This window comes from Stegostoma tigrinum, chromosome 13 (genome assembly GCF_030684315.1).
Source record: "Stegostoma tigrinum isolate sSteTig4 chromosome 13, sSteTig4.hap1, whole genome shotgun sequence".
NCBI classification, from domain to species: Eukaryota; Metazoa; Chordata; class Chondrichthyes; order Orectolobiformes; family Stegostomatidae; genus Stegostoma; species Stegostoma tigrinum.
This window is the reverse complement of record NC_081366.1, coordinates 21,373,790-21,395,322: the sequence shown is the minus strand read 5'-3', so window position 1 is coordinate 21,395,322 and position 21,533 is coordinate 21,373,790. Positions and strand designations below refer to the sequence as shown.

At 40.5% G+C, this 21,533-nt stretch overlaps 1 protein-coding gene across 3 annotated transcripts in view; it reads right to left on the bottom strand.

The window, feature by feature from the left end:
• The window catches only part of LOC125458215 (teneurin-2-like), a 2,666,206-nt gene that overhangs the window by 237,310 nt on the left and 2,407,363 nt on the right, over positions 1 to 21,533 (bottom strand). For all 3 annotated transcript variants that reach the window (XM_059650601.1, XM_048543265.2, XM_048543267.2), the window contains one exon: positions 18,722 to 18,956. In XM_059650601.1, the coding sequence (XP_059506584.1) occupies positions 18,722 to 18,956 (235 nt within the window). The remainder of the gene's footprint in view (positions 1 to 18,721; positions 18,957 to 21,533) is intronic.

The window sequence follows — 21,533 nt, the reverse complement described above, 5'->3', positions numbered from 1 at the left end:
CGCTTCAACCAAAATAGCTGTGTCTGAAAATCTAAGGGGAGTGGCCTTAAGACAAGGGTCTGTCATCAGTCAGAGGATCCTGTCATGGTCAGTAAAGGGCATCATCTGATTTCAGTCCAAGTGCTTGAGCATAGTCAGTTGGCTGCTTGGGACATTCAGGGTCAGGTGTTCCATATTATTACAGTGCAGGGTGTGGTCAGTCCTGCGGTCCATTACAACTCATCAGCGGATTAGCAACTGGTCAGTCAGGGAGCTGCACAAAGGTCAGTCCAGCTGGGACTGTATTCTAGGTTGGCCAGGGCAATGGGTCACAGTCATTTCTAGGGGATTGCTGACTGAAAATCAAGGGGTGATGGTGCTGGGAGGAGTTATCGGGGCCATTGCTGCAGTGGGTAAGTTGGAATGTAATTTGTGGGAATTTGGGACAGCTTGTTGGGACAGAGTAGACAATAATTGTGAAGTGTGGGCCCTTCACTGTAAAGGGAGTAAATACCAGAACACTGGAGAGCACAGGTTAATGTTTCTTGGGATTACAGACAATCAGTAGCCCCTTCAATGTGGGCATATGACTTTATTGATGTCTACCTCCAAGAGATGTGAGTTGCGCGAAACTACCTTTTATTGCCTGCAAATTTCTTGTTAGTCCAAAAGAACAAGCCTCTGTTTAGTACCAGAAGTAAATGCAGCTCTTTGTTTTTCACTTTTCATGTTGGTTAATAATGTTGACAACTATTTCTAGGTTTTACAATTTGTGATAGTCCCACATTCAATAGTAACAAGATGTTGTGCTATGCTGGCATTCCGGAAAAAGGTAGTACCCCTTCAAACAGAGTTCTCACATTGGATGATGCTACGGAAGGGGAGCTTCTGTCGCATCATTTTTGTACCTGCAGTTACTATGATGTCGATCAGGCAAGTGACAATGTAAAGTGACAGTATATTTACGAATGTATTTCGAATGAAGTGTCACTGTACTGCCTATGTGCCCTCACAGGGTTCCATTTTCATTTCTCTCACAAACTTCCCACCATACCTATTGTGAAGGGCCAGTCCTGGATGGCAGTGTTTAACCTGGCACACAGCAGAGCTTTAAATTTGGCGCTAGTGGTATGAATCCTGGAAGATCCCGTCACTCACGAGTACTTTCGCTACTGATGGGTGTGGGATAGTATGAGCGCGGTGCTGAGAAGGTGAGCAACTGGGAATGACATGAGATAAATCACTAAAGCTGACAAAGAGAAATTCTCCACAAAATCAGCTGATTGTTGGTGGATCTTGGAAACTGGAAAACATAATCCAGGAGAAGACTTTTCAATAATTGTACTGAAGTCATTATTTCAGCAACGCTGGTGCTTTGATATTCAGTTGATGTAGCAGCACACTTCATTTAAATGCAATGCCTCCACTTTTTTGCAGCTCCAAAGTTTCCTGCCTGTCTGTTTTCTTAGAGTCATAGAATCTCTAGCAGAGTGGAAGCAGGCCATTCAGCCCAACACATCCACAATGAATCTGCAAAGGGCATCCCAGCCAGATCCAAACCCCTACCCTATGCCTGTATCCCTACATTTTGACCATGGCTAATCTACTTAATCACACATCACTGGACACTATGGGCAATATAGCACGGCCAATCCACTTAACCCGCACACCTTTGAACTGTGAGAGGAAACCAGGGCCCCTGGAGGAACCCACGCAGACACAGGGAGAATGTGCAAACTCCACAGAGACAGATGCCTGAGGCTGGAATTGAATTCAGGTCCCTGAAACTGTGTGCAGCAGCGCTAACCACTGAGGCACTTTGTTGTTATAGTAGATTTTTTTTTCACTTGGGCAGAGGAGAATGAGATGTGACTTTGTGGAGGTTTATAAAATAATGAGGGGTATAGAAAAGATGAATGCATGTATCTGTTCTCTAGGGTGGGGGATTTCAAGACGAGGGGGCATATTTTTAAGGTGAGTGGGGAAAGAATTAAAAAAGACATGATGGGCAATTGTTTTGCACGGAAGGTGGTTCATATGCGGAATGAACTTCCAGAGGAAGTAAGGGATGCGGGTACAGATTGAACTTTTAAAAGGCATTTAGATAAGTACGTGATTGACAAATATTTGGAGGGATATGAGCCAAGTGGGACTAGTTTGGGTTGGGATTATGGTCGGAATGGACATGTTGGACTGAAGGGACTCTATGACTCTATAACAGGACTACCAGAACTGCACACAATACTACAGAACAGGCCTCACCAATGTCCTGTACAACCTCAACAGAACACCCCAATTCCTATACTCAAAGTCTGAACAATGAAGACAAGCATGTAAAATGCCTTCTTAACCACCCTGTCTACGTTGGAGATTTATATGAAGTGTGTGTGTGTGTGTGTGTGTGTGTGTGTGTGTGTGTGCCTGTCTGTCTGTCTGTCTTGTACTGTGACCTGTAAGCACTGGACAAAACCTGCAAAACCCAGACTTCTGCTCCGTAACCGAATCACAAACCAAAAGGGCGGCTTTACCAGCTTTCAGTGGTGAAAACAAAATAAATTCCATCAGGATTATTATCTCCTACCTCAATACAAATAAAATAATGTACAATCACATACCAATATAGCATGGTATTGTTCCCACACATGATTAATGGAATCAGGATGGCTTGCAGCTAAGGTGAAAAGTACAAACACTCAGAACAGTAAATTGAGGGATGTCCAGCGTTCAAGCCTCAGTGAAGCCCTGACATTTAACGAATCACAACATTTCAAAGGACAAGATTTTCAATACTGGTTTTAAAACTGGAGTTACCAGCACAACCTCAGAAGTATTCTGTTGAAAAATGTCAAATATTGCTCTAAAAATCCTATCTTTCATTCCCATAGATGTGACCAGTTATGTACAAAGTGGCATAAGCCTGCAGGATATTAAGTTTGCATGTTGCAATCTTGTGGGATTACGGTTATGGACAAAACGAACCGAAGCAATCTCGCAAGAGCAGCAAGGTGCGTCTAATGGATCCTTTCAAATGTGTTGCATTACATAACATGCATTACCAAGAGGGAGTTCAGTTCAACCCAATAAACTTGGAACGTCATGCATCAAATTAACCAGTCCACAGAGCATTCTGTATGAGTGTTAGGCAGAGAATCTGACAACTAGCTCAGGCCTGACAGACTACAAACACTTAAAAACTCTGGAAGCTTACACACTTGATATTGCCTCATTGTACTGTGCAGTAATAACCAACAAACTGGTTATCACTTGTGGCCAGTTTGCCTGTAGGATGTTTCTCAGAGTTCCAATTGCAAATGTGGCATGAGGGAATCCTCAGTGATCCCACAATGGATTTTAAAACAATTTACCTGTGTGTAATTTACAGGGTCAATTGCTGATTTTCGTGGTGAGGTCTCATGACAACAATCGCGATGAGTCTCCAGTGTTGGATGATTACAGATTACAGACTTGTAGTGCTGGCAGAATGAAAGCAAGTTGGTGGGTGGTGGGGGGGGGGGAAGGTGGGAAATGCAATGTCGAATTCTGGAGGACTCCAGCAACATGCAGGAAGATTTTTGTGAAGCCAGGAGGATTGTTCAATGTTCTTTGGCAAAACATTCATTTTTATTAAAAAAATGAGAGGCCTGCATTGGTGCCTGTAAATTGTCTTTGAGTAAGTGTGCATGAGCTCAGTGAATGAAAAAAAGTTGCTTGAGGCTTTGAAACGTGACATATGGCTCTGATTCCCCTTTTGAAAATACAGCGCCTTCTCATTCAGTCATAACTCATAACCATCAGCTGACTGCATTTCTGCATCAAGAGGCACACAGTCAAATTACTATGCTGGTGAGGCCCACTCTTCCCTTAGTTATTGTATCTGCGGATCAAGGACAAGAATCCAGATTGTTCCATTAGCTAGACTTTTATGAAAGACTTTCAGCCAGCATTTATCTAACTCATTGCTGTACGTGCCTGGATTCAGGGCTGTACCAACAGTATTCTTTGTCCCCGTGGGCTTCATTTGGATCCCTGTATCTTTCCTCTCTGCTATATGTAGATTGAAACATTTTTGACTTGTTGAGTAGTAAAGGTTGGGAGCAAGTCCCCTAACTGCAGCGTGGTTGCTTGAGGTTACGATATTCCTACTCACCAACCAAGTTCAGTTCATGCACACTGAATAAAAAAAAGCATGGATTTCACAGTATGAAGTCCTCTTCAAGTTCCCCTCCAAATCACACACCATCCTGACCTGAAAGTTTATGACCAATGGATCAAAATTCTGAAACTCTACACCTCACAGCACTGCGGGAGAGCCTACACCGCACAGGTTCAACTCAGGGCTTCGCTGTCATCTGAACAAAGGTAATAAGTGCTGGTCTTTCTGGACAAATCCATATTCTGTCAGTTATAAACAAATTTACAAAATGTAAAAATGCAAATATCAGAAAATTGCAACAAAGGGAAGGGCTTTCGTTCTTTGGTCTCAGTCCTGCCATCAGGATGAAAGACACATCAGGAGGCCACACAAATTCCCAGAGGGCAGACTCTGGAGGAGGATCTGCTCCATCCAATTAAGGATGGTAGGCAGGCTCCTGCTTCTGCGGTGTAGAAGGTTGTCAGCAAGGAAAGCTTGCCAGCTCTGCCATCAAAACGGGAACTCCTGAAGTATACGGGAACATGGTGGCCCAGTGGTTAGCACTGCTGCCTCACAGTGTCACGGACCCTGGGTTTGATTCCAGCCTTGCTTGGCTGTCAGTGTGAAGTTTGCACATTCTCCCTGTGCCTGCTTGTACTTCCTCTTGATGTCCTGGTTTCCTCCCACTGTCCAAAGATATGCAGGTTAGGTGGATTGGCCACGCTAAATTGTTCCATAGTGTCCAGGGACGTGCAGGTTAGGGTGGATTAGCCACAGTAAAATGTGGGCTCTCTGTGATAGGGTGGGGAAGCTGGGTCTGGTCAGGATGGTCTTCAAAGGGTCTGGTGTGGACTCATTGGGCTGAATGGCTTACTTCTGCATTGTAGAGATTCTGTAAGGACACGATATACTATTCCTAGTTGCTGGCTACGAATGGGGTAAGAGGGATGGAAGTGTTAGGGCTGTAGGGCCCATGGGGAAAAGTCCTCCACTGCCACAAGCACTTCCACTATTGAAGTTGAGTTGTGGAGTGATGCTTTCCCTGTCCAAAACAAGCCTGCTGCTGGGAGGCTGACATTATTTCAAGGATAACCTCCAGTCACAATCTCTGTGCACTAGCTGGGAAATACAATGGGTGACAGGAAAGAGCCTCAAGGGGCTTAAACACTTACTCCCGAATATCAGGCAGATGACCATTCCCAACCTCATTCACAACTTCTGCAGCATCATGAAGAGAAAGAATTCTGTTTTGGAGCTGGCCAACACCCTGGAGAAAAGTACACATCCAAGGAGTCAATGAACCGTCAGACTTTGGGATTTAGATACCAGTTCAAGATTTCTTAAAATATGACTGTAGGTTGATAAATCAGTAACATAGAATAAGTAAAAGACCAAAAAAGAATTATGGGATTTTATAATAGTGCGTGGAATTGGTATGTAAAGAAGTAATGACAAATTTCAATCAAGAATCACGTATAGAAAATACATTAAAACGACAAAGACCATTCAGCATAATTTGAAAAGGATGATATCAGTCAGAAAAACTTGGGATCCTGAGACGATTTCCAATGGGACAGGGGAAGCTCAGAAGAAGATGTATGACAGTTTTGAAATAATGAATTGTTTTCACAGTCGAGTGGGACAAAAGTAGCTCTTCTGGTTGAAGAGTCAGGGATGGGAGTTCATCAATTTAAAACCACAAGAAAATGAGTAAAGAAGGTTAGAGAAGTTTCTTTCCTAGGCATATGCTGCACTGCAGGAATCCTTACTCTCTGGAATGGCTGAGGCCGAGTTAATTGATAATCTTTAGGGAAAACTGAAGCAAAAAAAAATCCAGGGAAATGAGGGCTTTCAAGTGGCATCAGTTTTCAAGTTTTATTCAGGCAAAAGGCTAATAGATGCAGAATGAGCTGTAGAGTTTCCACCTAAGCTGTAAATGACTATGGTAAAAATTCTAAATCATTACTTTTCATTTCTGTTTGGATACTGACTGACCTGGCAATTATCTTTAGATTCAGTTCATGTGTCAACAGCCAGCAAATTGTAAGTCCATGCACAATCACAATTCTAATTATCTGGCAAAGGATTTAACAAAATTCTCCTGCGGTCCTTAAAGGATGTGAGCTTTAACTCAGTGAACTCTCTCACGTAAAGTCATATCTCAGCGCGAGTTTTGTAAAGGAGAGGTGCATGCAGCAACACCATTGTTTTAAATAACTCCAATAAAACTAATATTTTTAAAAAAGCTTTGAAGAATTAAAGTCAATACAAGATTCATGAAGCATCTTCAGAAATGTTATGCTAGCTTACAGATGAGGAAGATCTTCGGTTTGATCTCTGTATCTTTTGTGGTAAACTGAAGAATGAACGGTATCGCAAAGAAACCTGAAATAACCGCTCAGAGGCCGGTATGCTGTCACAAAGCCACACTTTATTTACACAGACCCGTAAAATTCTAACAACACTACACAAAACGAATACTGAAAGGATGTTTCTGATGACTGGAGAGTCCGGAACTGAGGTCACAGTGTGGGGATTTGGGGTAGGCTGTCTAGCACCAAGAGAAGGAGAATTTCTATCATCGTGAGAGTGATGAGTCTGTAGAATTCTCTGCCACAGAAAGCATTGAGGCTAATATACTGCATGCTTTCAAGAAGAAATTTGATGTAGTTCTTCTGGTTCAAAGGATCAAATGGTACTGGGAGGAAGCTAAAAGTCAGTACTGAGTTGAATGATCAGGCATGATCATACTGAAAAGCGAAGCACGCACAAAGGGCCAAACAGCCAACTGCTGTTTTCCTATTTTCTTCCTTTCAATGTTTAACTATCCAGAAATAAAAAGGTTGGCCAACATATCTTTGGGCTATGGGGAGGGAATGTATCCAACAGGATTCCTACTCCTGATTGTTATCAGTATGCAATTTGAAAGTGTATAACATGGATGTGTTTGAGGACAAGTTTATAGTCACCTGTTTTGTTTGTCCCCCTTCAATTCAGACAGTGTAGTCTGCTGGGCTAGTAACAAGCTTCATAAGTTCATAAAATCATCGGGTAGAATCACAAGATCACAGGATCCCCACAGTGTGGTAGCAGACCATTCAGCCCCTCAAGTCTACACTGACCCTCTGTACTGCATCACACCCAGACCTGCCTCTCTACCCTAACCTTGTAACCCTACATTCCCTATTTCTAATATACCCTAACTTACACATTTCTGGACATTATGGGTAATTTAGTATGGCCAATCCAACTAACTTGCATATCTTTGGACTGTGTCGGTTCTCATGTGAATAATGGACTTCAGCTGAGGTAATAAGAGCTGCCATAAGCTCAGTTGCAGAAATTGAAAGAAGAGTGGTACAAAGAAAAAACTGTGTTTGTCTCATTTGAATAGGGGTAGGCCCACAATCTTATGATATTTAAATGTTTCCCTGACTATTGCTATGGCAGAAATTTTTTTTTACTTTAAAGAAGTAGCATCACTCATTCTAGTGTTTTCATGAAAGAATGAGTGGTATTTGTAAAGACTTGAGTGTGACAGAAAAATTATTTTGAAATATCAGTTGGATAATGGAGATATAAATAGAATGAATCAGCTGTCACCAATATGAGGGAATAAGCTCATTTCCAAAGATTTCTTGCTGAGAGATTCATGTTGTACGGTTACCTTCAGTATATTGTGAAGTTTCTCCTATTCGTTCATGGGATTTCAGTGTCATTGGTTAGGCCAATATTTCTTGCCCTTGAGAGTGTGGTGGTGAGCTGACTTCTCGAACTGTTTTAGTCCATTTAGTGTACACAGATCCACAATACCATTAGGAAAGGGATTCCAGGACTTTGACAGCTGACACTAAAGGAATCATGACATTTTAAAGTCAAGATGGTGAATGCCTTGGAAGGGCATTTGTAACATTCTAAAGAATATTCAGAAGTAAAATACCAACATTTTGTTGTTATGTTGCACCTTTAACCTAATAAAATTAAAGCGAGAAAATAAATTGCAGGAGGACATTAAGAAACTTGCAGATTAGGTAAATTAAGTGCAACACAGAAACATATGACGGTGTCTGTTTTGTTAGGAGGAATAGGGAGAACCCTTATCACTTGAAATGTGCAAGTGTAGGTGGGGTAGAGAAATGAAAGATCTTTGAATACATGTACTTGAGTTAGCAAAGCCAACAAAGAAAATAAACCAAGTGCTTAACTTTATTCCTAAAAGAAAAGAATTGAAAAATAGAACAATTGAACGACCTGAACTTTGATCAGATCAAACTGCATGTAGCTTTCACTGCCACATAATAGAATCATAATTAGGCAATTGATAAAAGCACAAAGGATATTTACAAGGATGACACCAAAAATGTGAAGGTATACATATCAGGACAGGTTAGGTCCCTTTTATCTTGAAAACAAAAGAAGGCTGAGGATTGATCAATCTTTAATTTTCTGATTTGTGAGAAGTTTTGAATGAGTCAATACAGATACAATGTCTCAACATGTGGGGATAAGCATAGTTAGAGACAGTCAATTTAAGATTCTGTTGATTTAAGGAATTCAACAGGGAATTCAGAGGAAACCTCTTTATCTAAAGCCTGGTGAGAATGTGGAGCTTGCTACCATATGGAGGGACTGAAGGGGATTATATATACATATTTCAGGGAGGCTAAACAATCATGAGGGAGGAGAAAATACTGATAAAAACCTGCGTACTGATAAAATTAAATAATCAAATATAAGAGAAGGGTCAAGTGGAGCATGGACTAGTTGGGATGAATGGCCTGTTTCAATTGTTGTCCAACTCTATTCAATGTGCTTCTTTATTTGCTGTCCCAGGATATTTGACAGGGGTATTATGAAGCAAAACATAGCAGTGAGCCACATGAGGAGATATCGAGTTAACGCTTCAGGTCTGGTGACCCTTCCTCAGAACCTGAGGAAGGGTCACTGGACTCGAAACGTTAACTCTGTTTTCTCCTCCACAGATGCAGCCAGACCTGCTGAGCATTTCCAGCAACTCTGTTTTTGTTCCCGATTTACAGCATCCGCAGTTCTTTTGGTTTTTATTGAGGTAGATTTCTAAAATTATCATTAAAGAGGTCAGTTTTAAGGAACGTCTTAAAGAAGGAAGGCAAAATAATGAGCTGGAAATGTCTGGGAAGGAAATTCTAGAGCTTAGCGCCTTAGCAGCTGAAGGTGTGACAATTAAAAACGGGAATATTCAAGAGGCCAGAATTAGATGAGCATAGATATCACAGAGAGTTGTGGCACCGATGGAGATTACAGAGGTAGGGAGGAATGACGCCATGAGTGGAGGATGAGAATTTTAAAACTCAGTAAATAATATGCGGTACATTCCCTAACTTGACTGTGGTGGGTGGTTCACTGTAAATCAAATAGGTGATCCAATAATTCAGTTGCATTTACATTGTAGCTTCTCTTAAAATCAGCTGCCTTTCTTAATAACATGCATTGGCACGACATGATACAGTCTGAATCGGGTTACTGGAAGATTGCAAACTTTCTTTTGTTTAAAAACATGCAATTTTGGTCAAGAAAGTAATCTGCATTCTACAGACAGAGAAGAAATGGGATCATATTAGTGAGTTTGACCCAGCTGCACAGGGTCATGTTCTCAGGTACATATTTGAGTTATGATGCCAGCATTGATCTGCGCTAAAAACACTCATTCCCTCAGAGCAATAATGAATTAATTGGTATGAATGGGTGTTTCCTCAAACTTGATCCTTCAGCTGAATCAGTCTCAGTTTTGAGGGGAAAAATCAATATGAAAGGGTGGTAACGCAAATGTGAAAGTGGATATATTTGTCGAACAGTTTAAGGTAGTGAGTTTTCTTTTTGAAAAGTGGGAATAATCAAACCCAATTTCAAAAGTATGCCAAAAATATCTTTAAGCTGGGAACAGATGTACATGGGAATTAGATTTGAGAGAGAGGAAAAAAAACATCAAAAAGGCTTTTTGGATACAGCTGACTTCTAATAAATGCATAACTGTTTTGCCAAGAAATGTTATGATCAGATCAGGATATATTTTCACAAATTGCAGATTAAAACTGCCAATTTTTAAATATTTGCCCCACACTCTCTTTGAACATTAATTCAGCAATTCAGACTCTAAACAAATACAACAACAATAAAAATAACAAAAATCTGCATTTCGCTGTGACTAAAATGTTTTCCTGGCTGTGGATTACAAACACCAGTTAATTATGTTTGGAATATAAGCCAGATAACTGGCGAACATAAGTGCTGCACTTCAGTTGTGTGTTCTATGGTAAAGGAATGAATGGAAAAGGTCTAGGAATGATTGGAACTGTGTAAAATAGGACTGAATGGGAAGGGGCTTGGTAGAGAGAAATTCTGTGCAAACAGGATTAAATAGGAAAGGCTTGGTCCATTGTAGCTCTGTCAAATGGGATTGACTGGCCTATTCGAATTCTTTGCCTACATCGGAAATAATTTTATCTGGATTTGACACTGCAGCAGTAATATCTGTCCTTGCATATGTGGTTTCGTATTGTAGTGTATTTAGCCTTTTACAGGTTTCAAGCTATGTGTGAGCTGTATATCATCATCTTTTCAATGCTGAACAAGAAAAACATGTTAGTATCAGGCAACTAGATTTAAACACACTGGAAGCTGAGCGGTTGCCCAATTTCACTACTTAGAAGTTTCTGCTCTGACTTAATATCTTTAGGGGTGAGATTTTGAAGCAGTAGGTCAAATGGAATTTGGGACTGTTTGAATTCACTTAATTCAAGATCTATTCAAATTCTACTTGACATTCCTGCCTGTTCTAGATAAGAGCAGCAGTAGGATTACACAAAGAGAATAAGTGCCTTGAATGCTGAGAGGTTCTTTGGGCTGATGTGATTATAAGCTAAGAAACTACTTTTAAAAAAAGTTTTTTTTATTTGTAAGAATTTTGAATTCTTTTATTTTCTGTTCTGGTATTTGTGAGCGATGTGTACCGTCTAGAATTCATTCAGGTGAGATGGTAATTCTTTCTCAAGTTCTTAAAAAGACCTTCTAAGCTAAATGGCTCTTCTTTGAAACTTCTCTCTCACAATGGAATACCACTTGACATCTGCTGGGCACTGCCCACTGGCAATCAAAGATGCCATTGCAAGGACTAAACAAATGTTCTGCTAAACATTGCGCTTCTGTTGCATCAAAATGCAATATTCCTAAGCTTCAGCTTATTTTAATGGATTGATTTTGAACTCTGCCACTTAAATTACTGCCTAGATTCAATTTCAATACGAACCTTGTTTTTACAATTGCCAAAGAGTCACAGTTCTACAGTACAGATGTGGATTGTGAATTGAGACCCAGTGGAATCTCTGATATAGCAGTCTTGAGGGAATTTGTTCAGGAAATTGAAGATTCTGATGGGCAATTCCCCATGCCTGGAATTCTTTATGTATCCATACAAATTGGGTAATTCTGCTGTTAGTAAGGAAGAATTTGATTGTTAAAAACCTAATGTAAGTCCTGGGCAACTGCTAAGCTGGTCACAAGCTTATTAATCATCATCACTCCCTGTCAATGACAACTCCTCAGAGGCTTGATGCCCCGCAGCTCCTGAGTCCAGCCGCCCTTGAATCCCAGAACCCAAAACCAACCTGCCACCTTGCATTCTCCTAATCCTCTGGGACCTGACACACCCTGTCCACCTGGGATCTGGCACCCCTCCTCCACCGAAGACTCACACCCGCTCTCTGCCCAAGACCTGACAGCTTACCTCTCCCCACAAGACCCGACCCAAAGCCTTTATCCAAACTGACAGTGCTCTTCCTCACAACCTACCAGACCTGATATCTCCTGCTCACCCTGAACTATCCTAAAGACTCCATCCCAAAACGTCAGCTTTTGTGCTCCTGAAATGCTGCTTGGCCTGCTGTGTTCATCCAGCTCCACACTTTGTTATCCATCACTTACCTGTCTCCTTTCAGCCTTGCATCCTGGCAGTGCACCCATCTGACATACTACCCCCTATGCTCCTAGGACCCGACCTGCTTAGTATCTGAACTGTCCACCATGTGTCCCTACCCTTTCGCAAAAACTATCAAAGAGGCTGTCTGTGATGCTGGGCATTTAAATCACAGTAAGCAGCAAATAACTGCTGTGGGAAAGGGGGGATGGTTTGCTTCCCTGACTATCCTGCACTGTAAGGAACCTGCCCTATTTCAAACATGATACATATTTCTGAATTAGAATCTGATCAGAATCTCCTTTCAGAAATGTACAGCTCATTTTAAGGCATTAAGAAAAAATACCTTGGAAAATCCATTCCCGGATATCCACAGATAACAAGTATATATATATCTGATTAGATGACAGCATGGTAAATGGGTATTAATGCGGGTCACAAGAAATTTCACACAAGCTGGCTACGAGAAAAAATTAGTAGCCATAAATCACCAAAGCGCTTTTAAAAATGAATCCAAGTTGTTTCAAAATTTTCAGCGTTGTTCAGAATTCCTTAAAATTATACTTGTAATGTCACAAGTCTAGAGAAAATACAATTAAGATAAAACTTAAAAAGAGGAACTGTATCATAAGATGATAGAAACAAGGACTCTTATCATTGAACAATGCAAAGGAGAAACTGACAGAGGGGTTCAAATGTATGGGCAACTTTGAAAAGTTAATTCCAGCCAAAAGCTTTCTACAAGGAAGTAGATAGCAAACATTTAGTGTCATCAACAAAACGATGAAATAAGATATTTGAAATTTGTTTTAAGGCAGATGGGTTTTGAGATGTGTAATGGCCCTTTAGGAACTAAAATAACTCCGCAGAGACAGGTATCCCGTCACCAAGTCACCCTTTCTATACACGTAGGGAGTTCTTGACTCAGATCCAGCTGCCTCTGAGCCAGCTCTCAGAATGAAGAGGATATCTGATCCTCCTGGCTATATCTGACTGGACCAGGTTAACATCCCCAATCAGGGAACTCATGTCCTATGAGGCCTTCCTGGCTGATCTCGTTACAATCACAACAGGAACGCTGCTGGAATTGGAACATATCAGAATGTTTTTTCTTGAGTATAGGAACATAATAAGAGGTTATTGACATGAGGCAGTATCCAAGAAATTAAATAGAAAATGCAGAATGGTTAAACCTAGGAGCTTGCTACCACAGAAGGTGGTTGAAGTATATTGTATACATGCTTTTAAAGGGAAACTAGACAAACATTCAAAAAAGAAGGAAATAGATAGTTGCGATGGTCGTACTGGATGAGACAGATGGAAGGAGGATGATGTGAATTAAAAACACCACATGTTCCGTTTGGGCCAAATGGCCTGTTCTTCTGCTGTCGAACCTACATAATGAATCTCTGCTACAGTTACAAAGTTGCTTTTATAACGGGCCGTTCATGGCCACTGGAAGTCCCAAGCCATTTACCAGACAATGAAGAATTTTTGAAGTGTTGTAACCGTGAGAAATGTGGCGGCCAGATTGCACACAGCAAGCTCCCATATTCAGCATTGTCATAACAATCAGATAATCTGTCTTTGTGATGTTAATGAGGGGATCAATATGGCTCAGAATCTACAGGGCAACTCACTGCTCTTCTACAAAAGATACATAGGATACACTGATGATCTGATTATGGCCTTCCTGAAGAGGAATTATATTTTACACATTCATTCCATCAAAACCTTTCATAATATTAAGATCCTCTACACAATCTCCTCTCGACTTCTTTCAAGTGAGACGAGAGGCAAGCTGTTTATACTTTTCTGTTTGTACGCTGATATATTTCTAGCATCATTCTTGAAAATCATCTCTGCAACCTCTCCAGTCTGTCTATGTTTTTACGGCTCAATCAGATGGTTTCTCAATTAACAATGAATCCAATGTTAAAGGGATAGGCAGTAAAATCGAATCCATATCCAGGCCAACGATGATCTTATAGAATGTCAGAGCAGGCCAGAGAGGTCAATTGACCTTACCCCTGCTCTCAGCCCAAGAGAACAGTTTAACAGAACTGAGAGCTAACAAGGTGCAGAGATGGATGAACACAGCAGGCCAAGCAGCATCAGAGGAACAGGAAGGCTGATGTTTCGGGCCTAGATTCTTCTTCAGAGCTGTGAGTATACTGTGCAGACAGCAACAATTCAAGAAGGCCACTCACCACCACCTCTCAAAGCAGTTGTGAATGGACAACAAATGCTGTCTTGCTAGTAATACCCTTATCACATGAATCCATGCAGAAAAACTCAGAAGTTGAAGCGTGAGTTTCAACTTTGAGATTTTGAAAATTATAACCTCCAATCCACATTTTTTTTGTGTTAAAATCCAGCCCAATGTCACAATTTAGTATCAGTGATTATTTTGCGTAGTAACATACAATTGAATGCATTTATCTTACCACACAAATTGAGTGAAAGACCACTAGCGGGTGTTGATTGAGCTAATAAAGTTGATGAATAGGTAGATCAAAAAGCATGAATTTACATCAGAAAAAGAAAGGGTGTACCTCATATAGAATTTTCTTTGTAGCAACTCTATTTTGTACTAAATGATTATAAATCAATACAAGTTACATTAAGGAATAGTACATTAAAGAATGTTATGTAAATTTTATAAGATTAGCCAATTAGGAAGGTAATCGTATATAATCTCTATTACATGTGACATGGTTATATTGTTTGAAGGTGGGAGAAAGCTTTCCTTTATTAACATTTGGCTGGAAACAAGCAACAATATTTTGATTGGTTTTGCACAGATTAAATTCTTTATTGAACCTCTGATCAAAAATACACGAGTGATTTCTTACTAAAAACAGACAAATTATGCACAATAAACTACTTTAAAACAGTCATTTAATTCTGTTCATTAATCTAAATTTGACATGGTGTTTAGTTCCCAATCCTAATGTCTGAAAGGTTAATGGGAAGCTTGTCCACAAGGCACAGACTTGCCCCTTGGCAACTCTACACTTTCTTCCGAGGAAATTCTACCTGACAGAGCTGCCAACCAATTGGAATCGGCAGCAGTATTGCAGCCTCAATAGTACCACTATGAGTAGTAGCCACTGCTGGGACCACAGGCCAATCCTTCTCACTGGGGAGCCCAAGTAAATCTCAGGCCGGGGGTTGCTGGGGCATATTCACAGGTTTTGGCAAAGTGAGCAAAACTGGTTGGATTTGAAAGGAGGCAATAATTTTTGAGGGCTGATACCTCTGAGGTACCTGGGCAGGCTGCCATGCCAGGTTCCCCAAACTCCTTGAATGACACCAACACAGGCTGTGAAAACTGCCTGACTTCCGGTCCTCTATTTAACTATGGCCGGGACAAGGATGGCTAGGTAGTTGGAGCAGACCTGCTGGCACTTGTGTGCCCTCCCAATTGATGGGGGTGTGCATATTCCAATCCAGCAGATTTAAAACATTAAAAACAACTGCAATTTTCAATGCTACTCCAACTGTTTGCAGATCGATTTGAGTTGGCATTTTCACCTGAAAATAAAAGCCATGTTACACGGGAACATTGTGACATTGATATCTGAAGTCAAGACTGTTACGTCTTTCCTTACTGTCACCTCAGGCCACCTCTACCTTGATAAAAACATCTTTTTTACAGAGTTCTGCCAAAAAATATTGCTGAATAATGCTTTGACTCAATGGCTCCATTTGTATGCTACTTGCTCAAGGAGTCAGTGGAAACATTTTTAAGGAAAAGTGGTCAAAATGTAGAACCTCCCACCAAAAAGAGTGGTTGATGCAAATAATGTCGATTCATTTATGGGAAATATTGATAACCACATGATGGTTATGATGGGTGGATGGAGAGATATGAGGGAATGATTTGGCGTATCTGTTAATAAGGTTGTGGTAAGAGTGCTGGGAAGATGATTACATGGATCATTAATGCTGGCGTTGATCTGCTAGGTAGAAAGGTCCACTTCTGTGCTTGAGATTAGATGTACTCAGTTTAACATTTCAGGCGGTGCCACACCTTTGTCTGCTGTTGGCACCAGCAAGCTGATTGAAGCTCAGGTAAGGAAGGCGCAATAAGGTCTGGTCTATCCCTTTTCTGGGGAAGAATAACCATAAAGCACATGCACACCATTAATCCAATGACCTGACTTTAATTTTCAGATAATAAAACAAGCTTTAAGTGTGCCTAAAATGCCAGAAAAAAACAGTGAAAAGAAGAAAGAAAATTGACCTAATTTAAGGGATGAAGGTAAGTCATTGCTTGAAAGCTGACTTCTGCCACTGATGGTGTCTGTAAAGCACCCGAGAATCTCAGTTTCCAAGATATATTTTAAATGCGGCAGCATTTCATTTTTCATTTCAATTGGTTATTGCTGAACAATCGCTCCAGAGCATTATCTGCAGAATTCCTTTGCTTACAAATGGCCTCTAACACAGCAAGACCATCTTAACAAGTGCTGAGCAGCCCCCAGTGCCTCCAATAAGGATGCCACTGATACTTACTGGTAATGTAGTGTCATGCAGGGCTGAAATGCAGCTTTTATTTTCCAGCAAATAGATTTATCTTATTTTGTTGAAAGTGACAATGGTCTTTCCTGACGACTGCTCTTTTCGTACTTCGTAAACCAACATAAGCTGAAGCATTGTAACCGAGATGAGAATCCAACAGCCTAAAGCTGTCAGTGGAAAAGCGCTGGCAGGAGCCTAAACATTAGTGAAAAGTGCACTGTTTGATTTCCCACAGCGACACTGTGCAGGTGCAGAGGTTGGGCAGTGTGGTACTTGGACACAAGTGCATGGCTCAGAATGTAGCTCAATCTGAACAGTTTTACTACGAAACGGCACTAACTTATTTTCTGAGATATTTTGTAATTGCATTGGGGAGCATTTCAACAGAATTCAGAAGAATGCACAAGCAACAATTTCTAAGTCATATTCCTATACATTCGATACTTCACTATTAAGTTTTGAGAAGGTATAGAGAAGAGATTAATTTTCTGAAATGTGCTGCTGCCTCCAGATATATTTCTTAATCTCTAACAAGGATGCACGTAAAAGCACTAAAAATCAGTGTGGAGCTGGAGGAACGCAGCAGGCCGGGCAGCGTCAAAGAAAGCTGAAGTTTTGGGTCAGGATCCTTGTTCAGAAGAAGCATTTTCTGAAGAAGGGTCCCAACACAAAATGTTAGCTTTCCTGCTCCTCTGATGCTGCCTGGCCTGCTGTGTTCTTCCAGCTCCACACTGTGCTATCTCTGACTCCAGCATCAGCAGTTCTTACTATCTCCCACTCAAAATCAGGACTTCCTGCTGTTTTTTCACCTAGTGGTTATTTGAATTGTTTATTACTGAGACATTGCGAAACTTCACATCGTATAAAACTGCAGTTCATTATAATATGGACAACTAGCTCAGCAAAGTGGCTTGATACTTCTAAGGCTAGACATGGGCAGTCATGTAAAGGGATCCAGTGTAAAACTAAAGGCAAAGTTTGGTATTCCATTATACAACCATTAATACTCCAAGTGGTGGTGGGTAGCTGATGAGCAGCACATTACCCATGTATCTGAGCAGTGCTGCATGGGTTCTGCCTCCTGCAATTTTAGATGATGCGTTGAGCTAGGAAACACATCAAGAGGATAACTGAGCTGAAGGTTAACTGTACTCATCTGTGCAAGTCAGGTATGTGTCAGGTTAAACACAAACAGTGGGCTTCCCTGAATAATTTGGCATATTTGAGTGGGATGCCTTTGGTTGAAAGTTGTCAGCAATGTGGATTAAGACCAGAAGACCAGAAAACATAGGAGTGGAAGTAAGGCCATTCAGCCTATTGAGTCCTCTCTGTCATTTAATCATGGCTGATGGGCATTTCAACTCCACTTCCCTGCACTCTCCCCGTAGCCCTTAATTCCTTGCAAGATCAAGAATTTATCAATCTCTGCTCTGAAGACATTTAACCTCCACTGCACTCCGTGGCAATGAATTCCACAGGCCCCCCACTCTCTGGCTGAAGAAATGTCTCCTCATTTCCATTCTAAATTTACCCCCTCTAATTCTAAGGCTGTGCCCACAGGTCCTAGCCTCTCCACCTAACAGAAACAACTTCCCAGCATCCACCCTTTCTAAGTTTCTATTAGATGTCCCCTCAACCTTCTAAACTTGAATGAATACAATCCCAGGATCCTCAGCCATTCATCGTACATTAAACCTACCATTCCAGGGATAATCCATGTGAATCTCCACTGGACACGCTCCAGCGCAAGTATGTCCTTCCTGAGGTGTGGGGCCCAAAATTGGACACAGTATTCTAAATGGGACCTAACTAGAGCCTTATAAAGTCTCAAAAGCCCATCGCTGCTTTTACAGTCCAACCCTCTTGAGATAAATTAAATTGATTCACGTTCAGTGTACTATCAATTAAACAGATACAGATCCATAATAAAAAAAATTGGAACAAACAGAAAAGGGAGCTCATTCCTCACAGTTCAAGTTTGTGATCTACGGCAGCCAGGAGATGAAACAGCAATACAAGAGATGCTATTGTGTTTTGTCAAAGTGGGTGAACAAATTGAAGGTTTATCAGTTGCTATAAAATCTGACAAGTCAAACCATTGAAAGATAAGAATAAATCTTCCTTCACAGTACCTTGTCTCTAGTGGCACGTTGCTATTCAGAACCCAGCTGTCCTGCAGCTGAACAGACTCTGGTGTGGTAGGCAGCTCATTGGGTGCAGCAGAAGGGGCATGAATCTGGTTCCTCCTGTTTGTCAAAGAGTTTCTGTTGAGGGAGTTGGCCGACGAGTGGTGATGCGAGAGTGTCTGGTTGTGAGGTGGTGGAAGAGGAGGCCGTAGAGTGGACTGGCTGTGATGGTTTGGAGGACCTGCGGAGGAGGGAAGAGTACAATCATTAACATGCTGTCATCCATAACATTCCTTCACAAAGATGAGTTGGCAGGTTGAAATGAAGATTCATAAATCTCTTGATACTTATTACAATAGAATGAAATGTCACCTGATTTTCACAAGTTCCATCCATCCTTTCGATAATTGTTTATATTATTTCTCATGAAATTTTATTCTATAATTCCATCAAATAAACCTTCACAACATTATAGTGCTACACATATAACGTAATACTACTGCGCTCATCCATTCACATCTGGGTTCTTTCTTTGCAATTCTGGTTCATTCCCCACTGTTAAGCATTCATCTTTTTATCTATGTCATAAATAATAGTCTGTTTAGGAGTTTGTTTCAAGGCAGCTCTATATCTCAGGGATTCAGCTGACGTTGATAAATTGCTTGAGCTTCACACCTGTAGTTTATGCCATCATAAGGACCCCTTCATGTGTTACTGACTTGTAGCAAACTCCTCGCTGTCTTTTATCCTCCAAGTAAATGCTTGCCATGAATGGATATTTGTAGGAGTTCCCATTGAAATTTCTAAAGCAGTTAATTTTACACCTTAGAAATCTAAAGAGCACTTAAATTAAATTGTGCAGACTGCACAGAGTGAAGTAACAATTGAGTTAATGGGGAGACCTGCCTGTTCTTAACAAGCTGAGGTGGACGTCAGGGTAATAAGTAGATTCTGAAGAAAAATGCAACAAAAAGACTGCCGTGAGCTCTCTGAATAGTTTTAATTACAGGGTGTACTGCCCTGTTTACTTGAAATACCACAGACACATCATAAGACCAGTGTAGAAAAAGAAATAATACCTGTTTCTACAAGATGGTATTGTTACTGCTCATTTCTATCATACTTCTTCTATAACCAATAATATTGTCGTCACAAATGTAGAGAATATACTGCACATATAAGCATTAATAAGAAAGTGAAACTGTTAACCTGAATTAACAAATGTTAAACAGGAAAATATCTGCACGTTTAATGGGCATGTCTCTCAGCATTTGTGGTATCATTTATCATCCCATTGTTTATTATATTGTGTATCTAGTGTGCACAAAGAGAATTTTACTGTTTGTCTAATGGATTAAAAGTTACACTTACTGATTGAATTGACTTGGGAAAAAAAAACTGGACCATTTTGTTGTAAGCAAGCACTGCAAGGGAGTGACAAAATTGACTGATAGATTCTATTAAACTTTGGTCATCTGCAAAGATTTTGATAGTTCACATGTAACAAACAGGACCAAGATTACAGTAGTTTACAGTTACAGTATCTGCTAAGGCACAAATGTACTTGCAATAAATAACAGAAACTCTTATGTCCTCCAGGTAGTATAATATGGGCTCAGATAAGAGCCTGTGATGTTGGAGATATTATATTAACATGAATAGATGCCTGGCTAATGAACAGAACACAAAGAGTTGGGATGGTAGAAGTGAGGGTGGGGAATGTGTTCAGAATGGTAGCCTGTAACTTGTGGAGTGCCACGGGGATCAGTGCTGGTCCACAATAATTTACAATACATATAAATGACTTAGATGAGGATAATGAATGTACTATAGACAAGTTTGCTGATGATACAAAAGTAGCTGGAAGGCAAGTGGTAGGGATGACATGCAAAGGAATAAAGGTAATTTAAGTGAGTGGGCAAAATATTGCCAGATAGAATATATTGGGAGATGTGAGGTTATGCACTTTGGCAGGACTGGATAGAGGAGTAGGCTATTATTAAAAAGTAGAAAGGCTGCAGGAAGCAATAGAACAGGAGATTCAGGAGTCTTCATCCATGCATCTAAAGCTAGTATCTACCAACATTTAGAAGTTTTGTGTGTAGTATTGTTGAAGAATCTACCTTTCAAAGATTGGACTCTCAACCATCAGCATAGGTGTGCAGTATGAAGGTGAATTTATTTGCTGAGTGTCCAACATCTTTCATAGATGGATGGATGGTGGAATTCCATAACTACCATCCCAGCTCTGATAAAGTTCTCAAGGTTGGAAAGTGATAGGTCAATTTTTGACAGGGTAAGATCACTTGGCTAATTTGATGGGCTTCAGAGACAGAGACCAGCACAGGTGATGATAATAACGGTTTGTGCACTGCATCCTCTAAAATAGATTTTTTTTAAAGAAGAAAGATTGAGCTGATAAACCTTTATACGATATTGGAGGAATTGGAGTTTGGATGCACAATAACACATAGTGTGTGCTCAGCATGCAGCAGCAAATGACATGGAAAACAATCTCAGCGTCTTTTCTGCTGTTTCTGATGGCTCCATCTTGTTTAAATGCAGCACTTGGCAACCACTCAAAGTGGTCAACAGTAGATAATTCAAAGGACACATTGAAAATGTTTTATTTGCTGTGAAGCCCTTCAACCTCCATCTCCATAAAACAAATTTTACTTAAAAGCCTTTTTTCTTTCCAGTTTAATGAACTTGAATTGTTTTCCCAAAGCACTCAATGCATCTCAGGCATGCAGAGTAAACAAATTATTTTAAAATCCAATGTATTTACAAATTCATTGGTTTTAAGCACATGACAAAG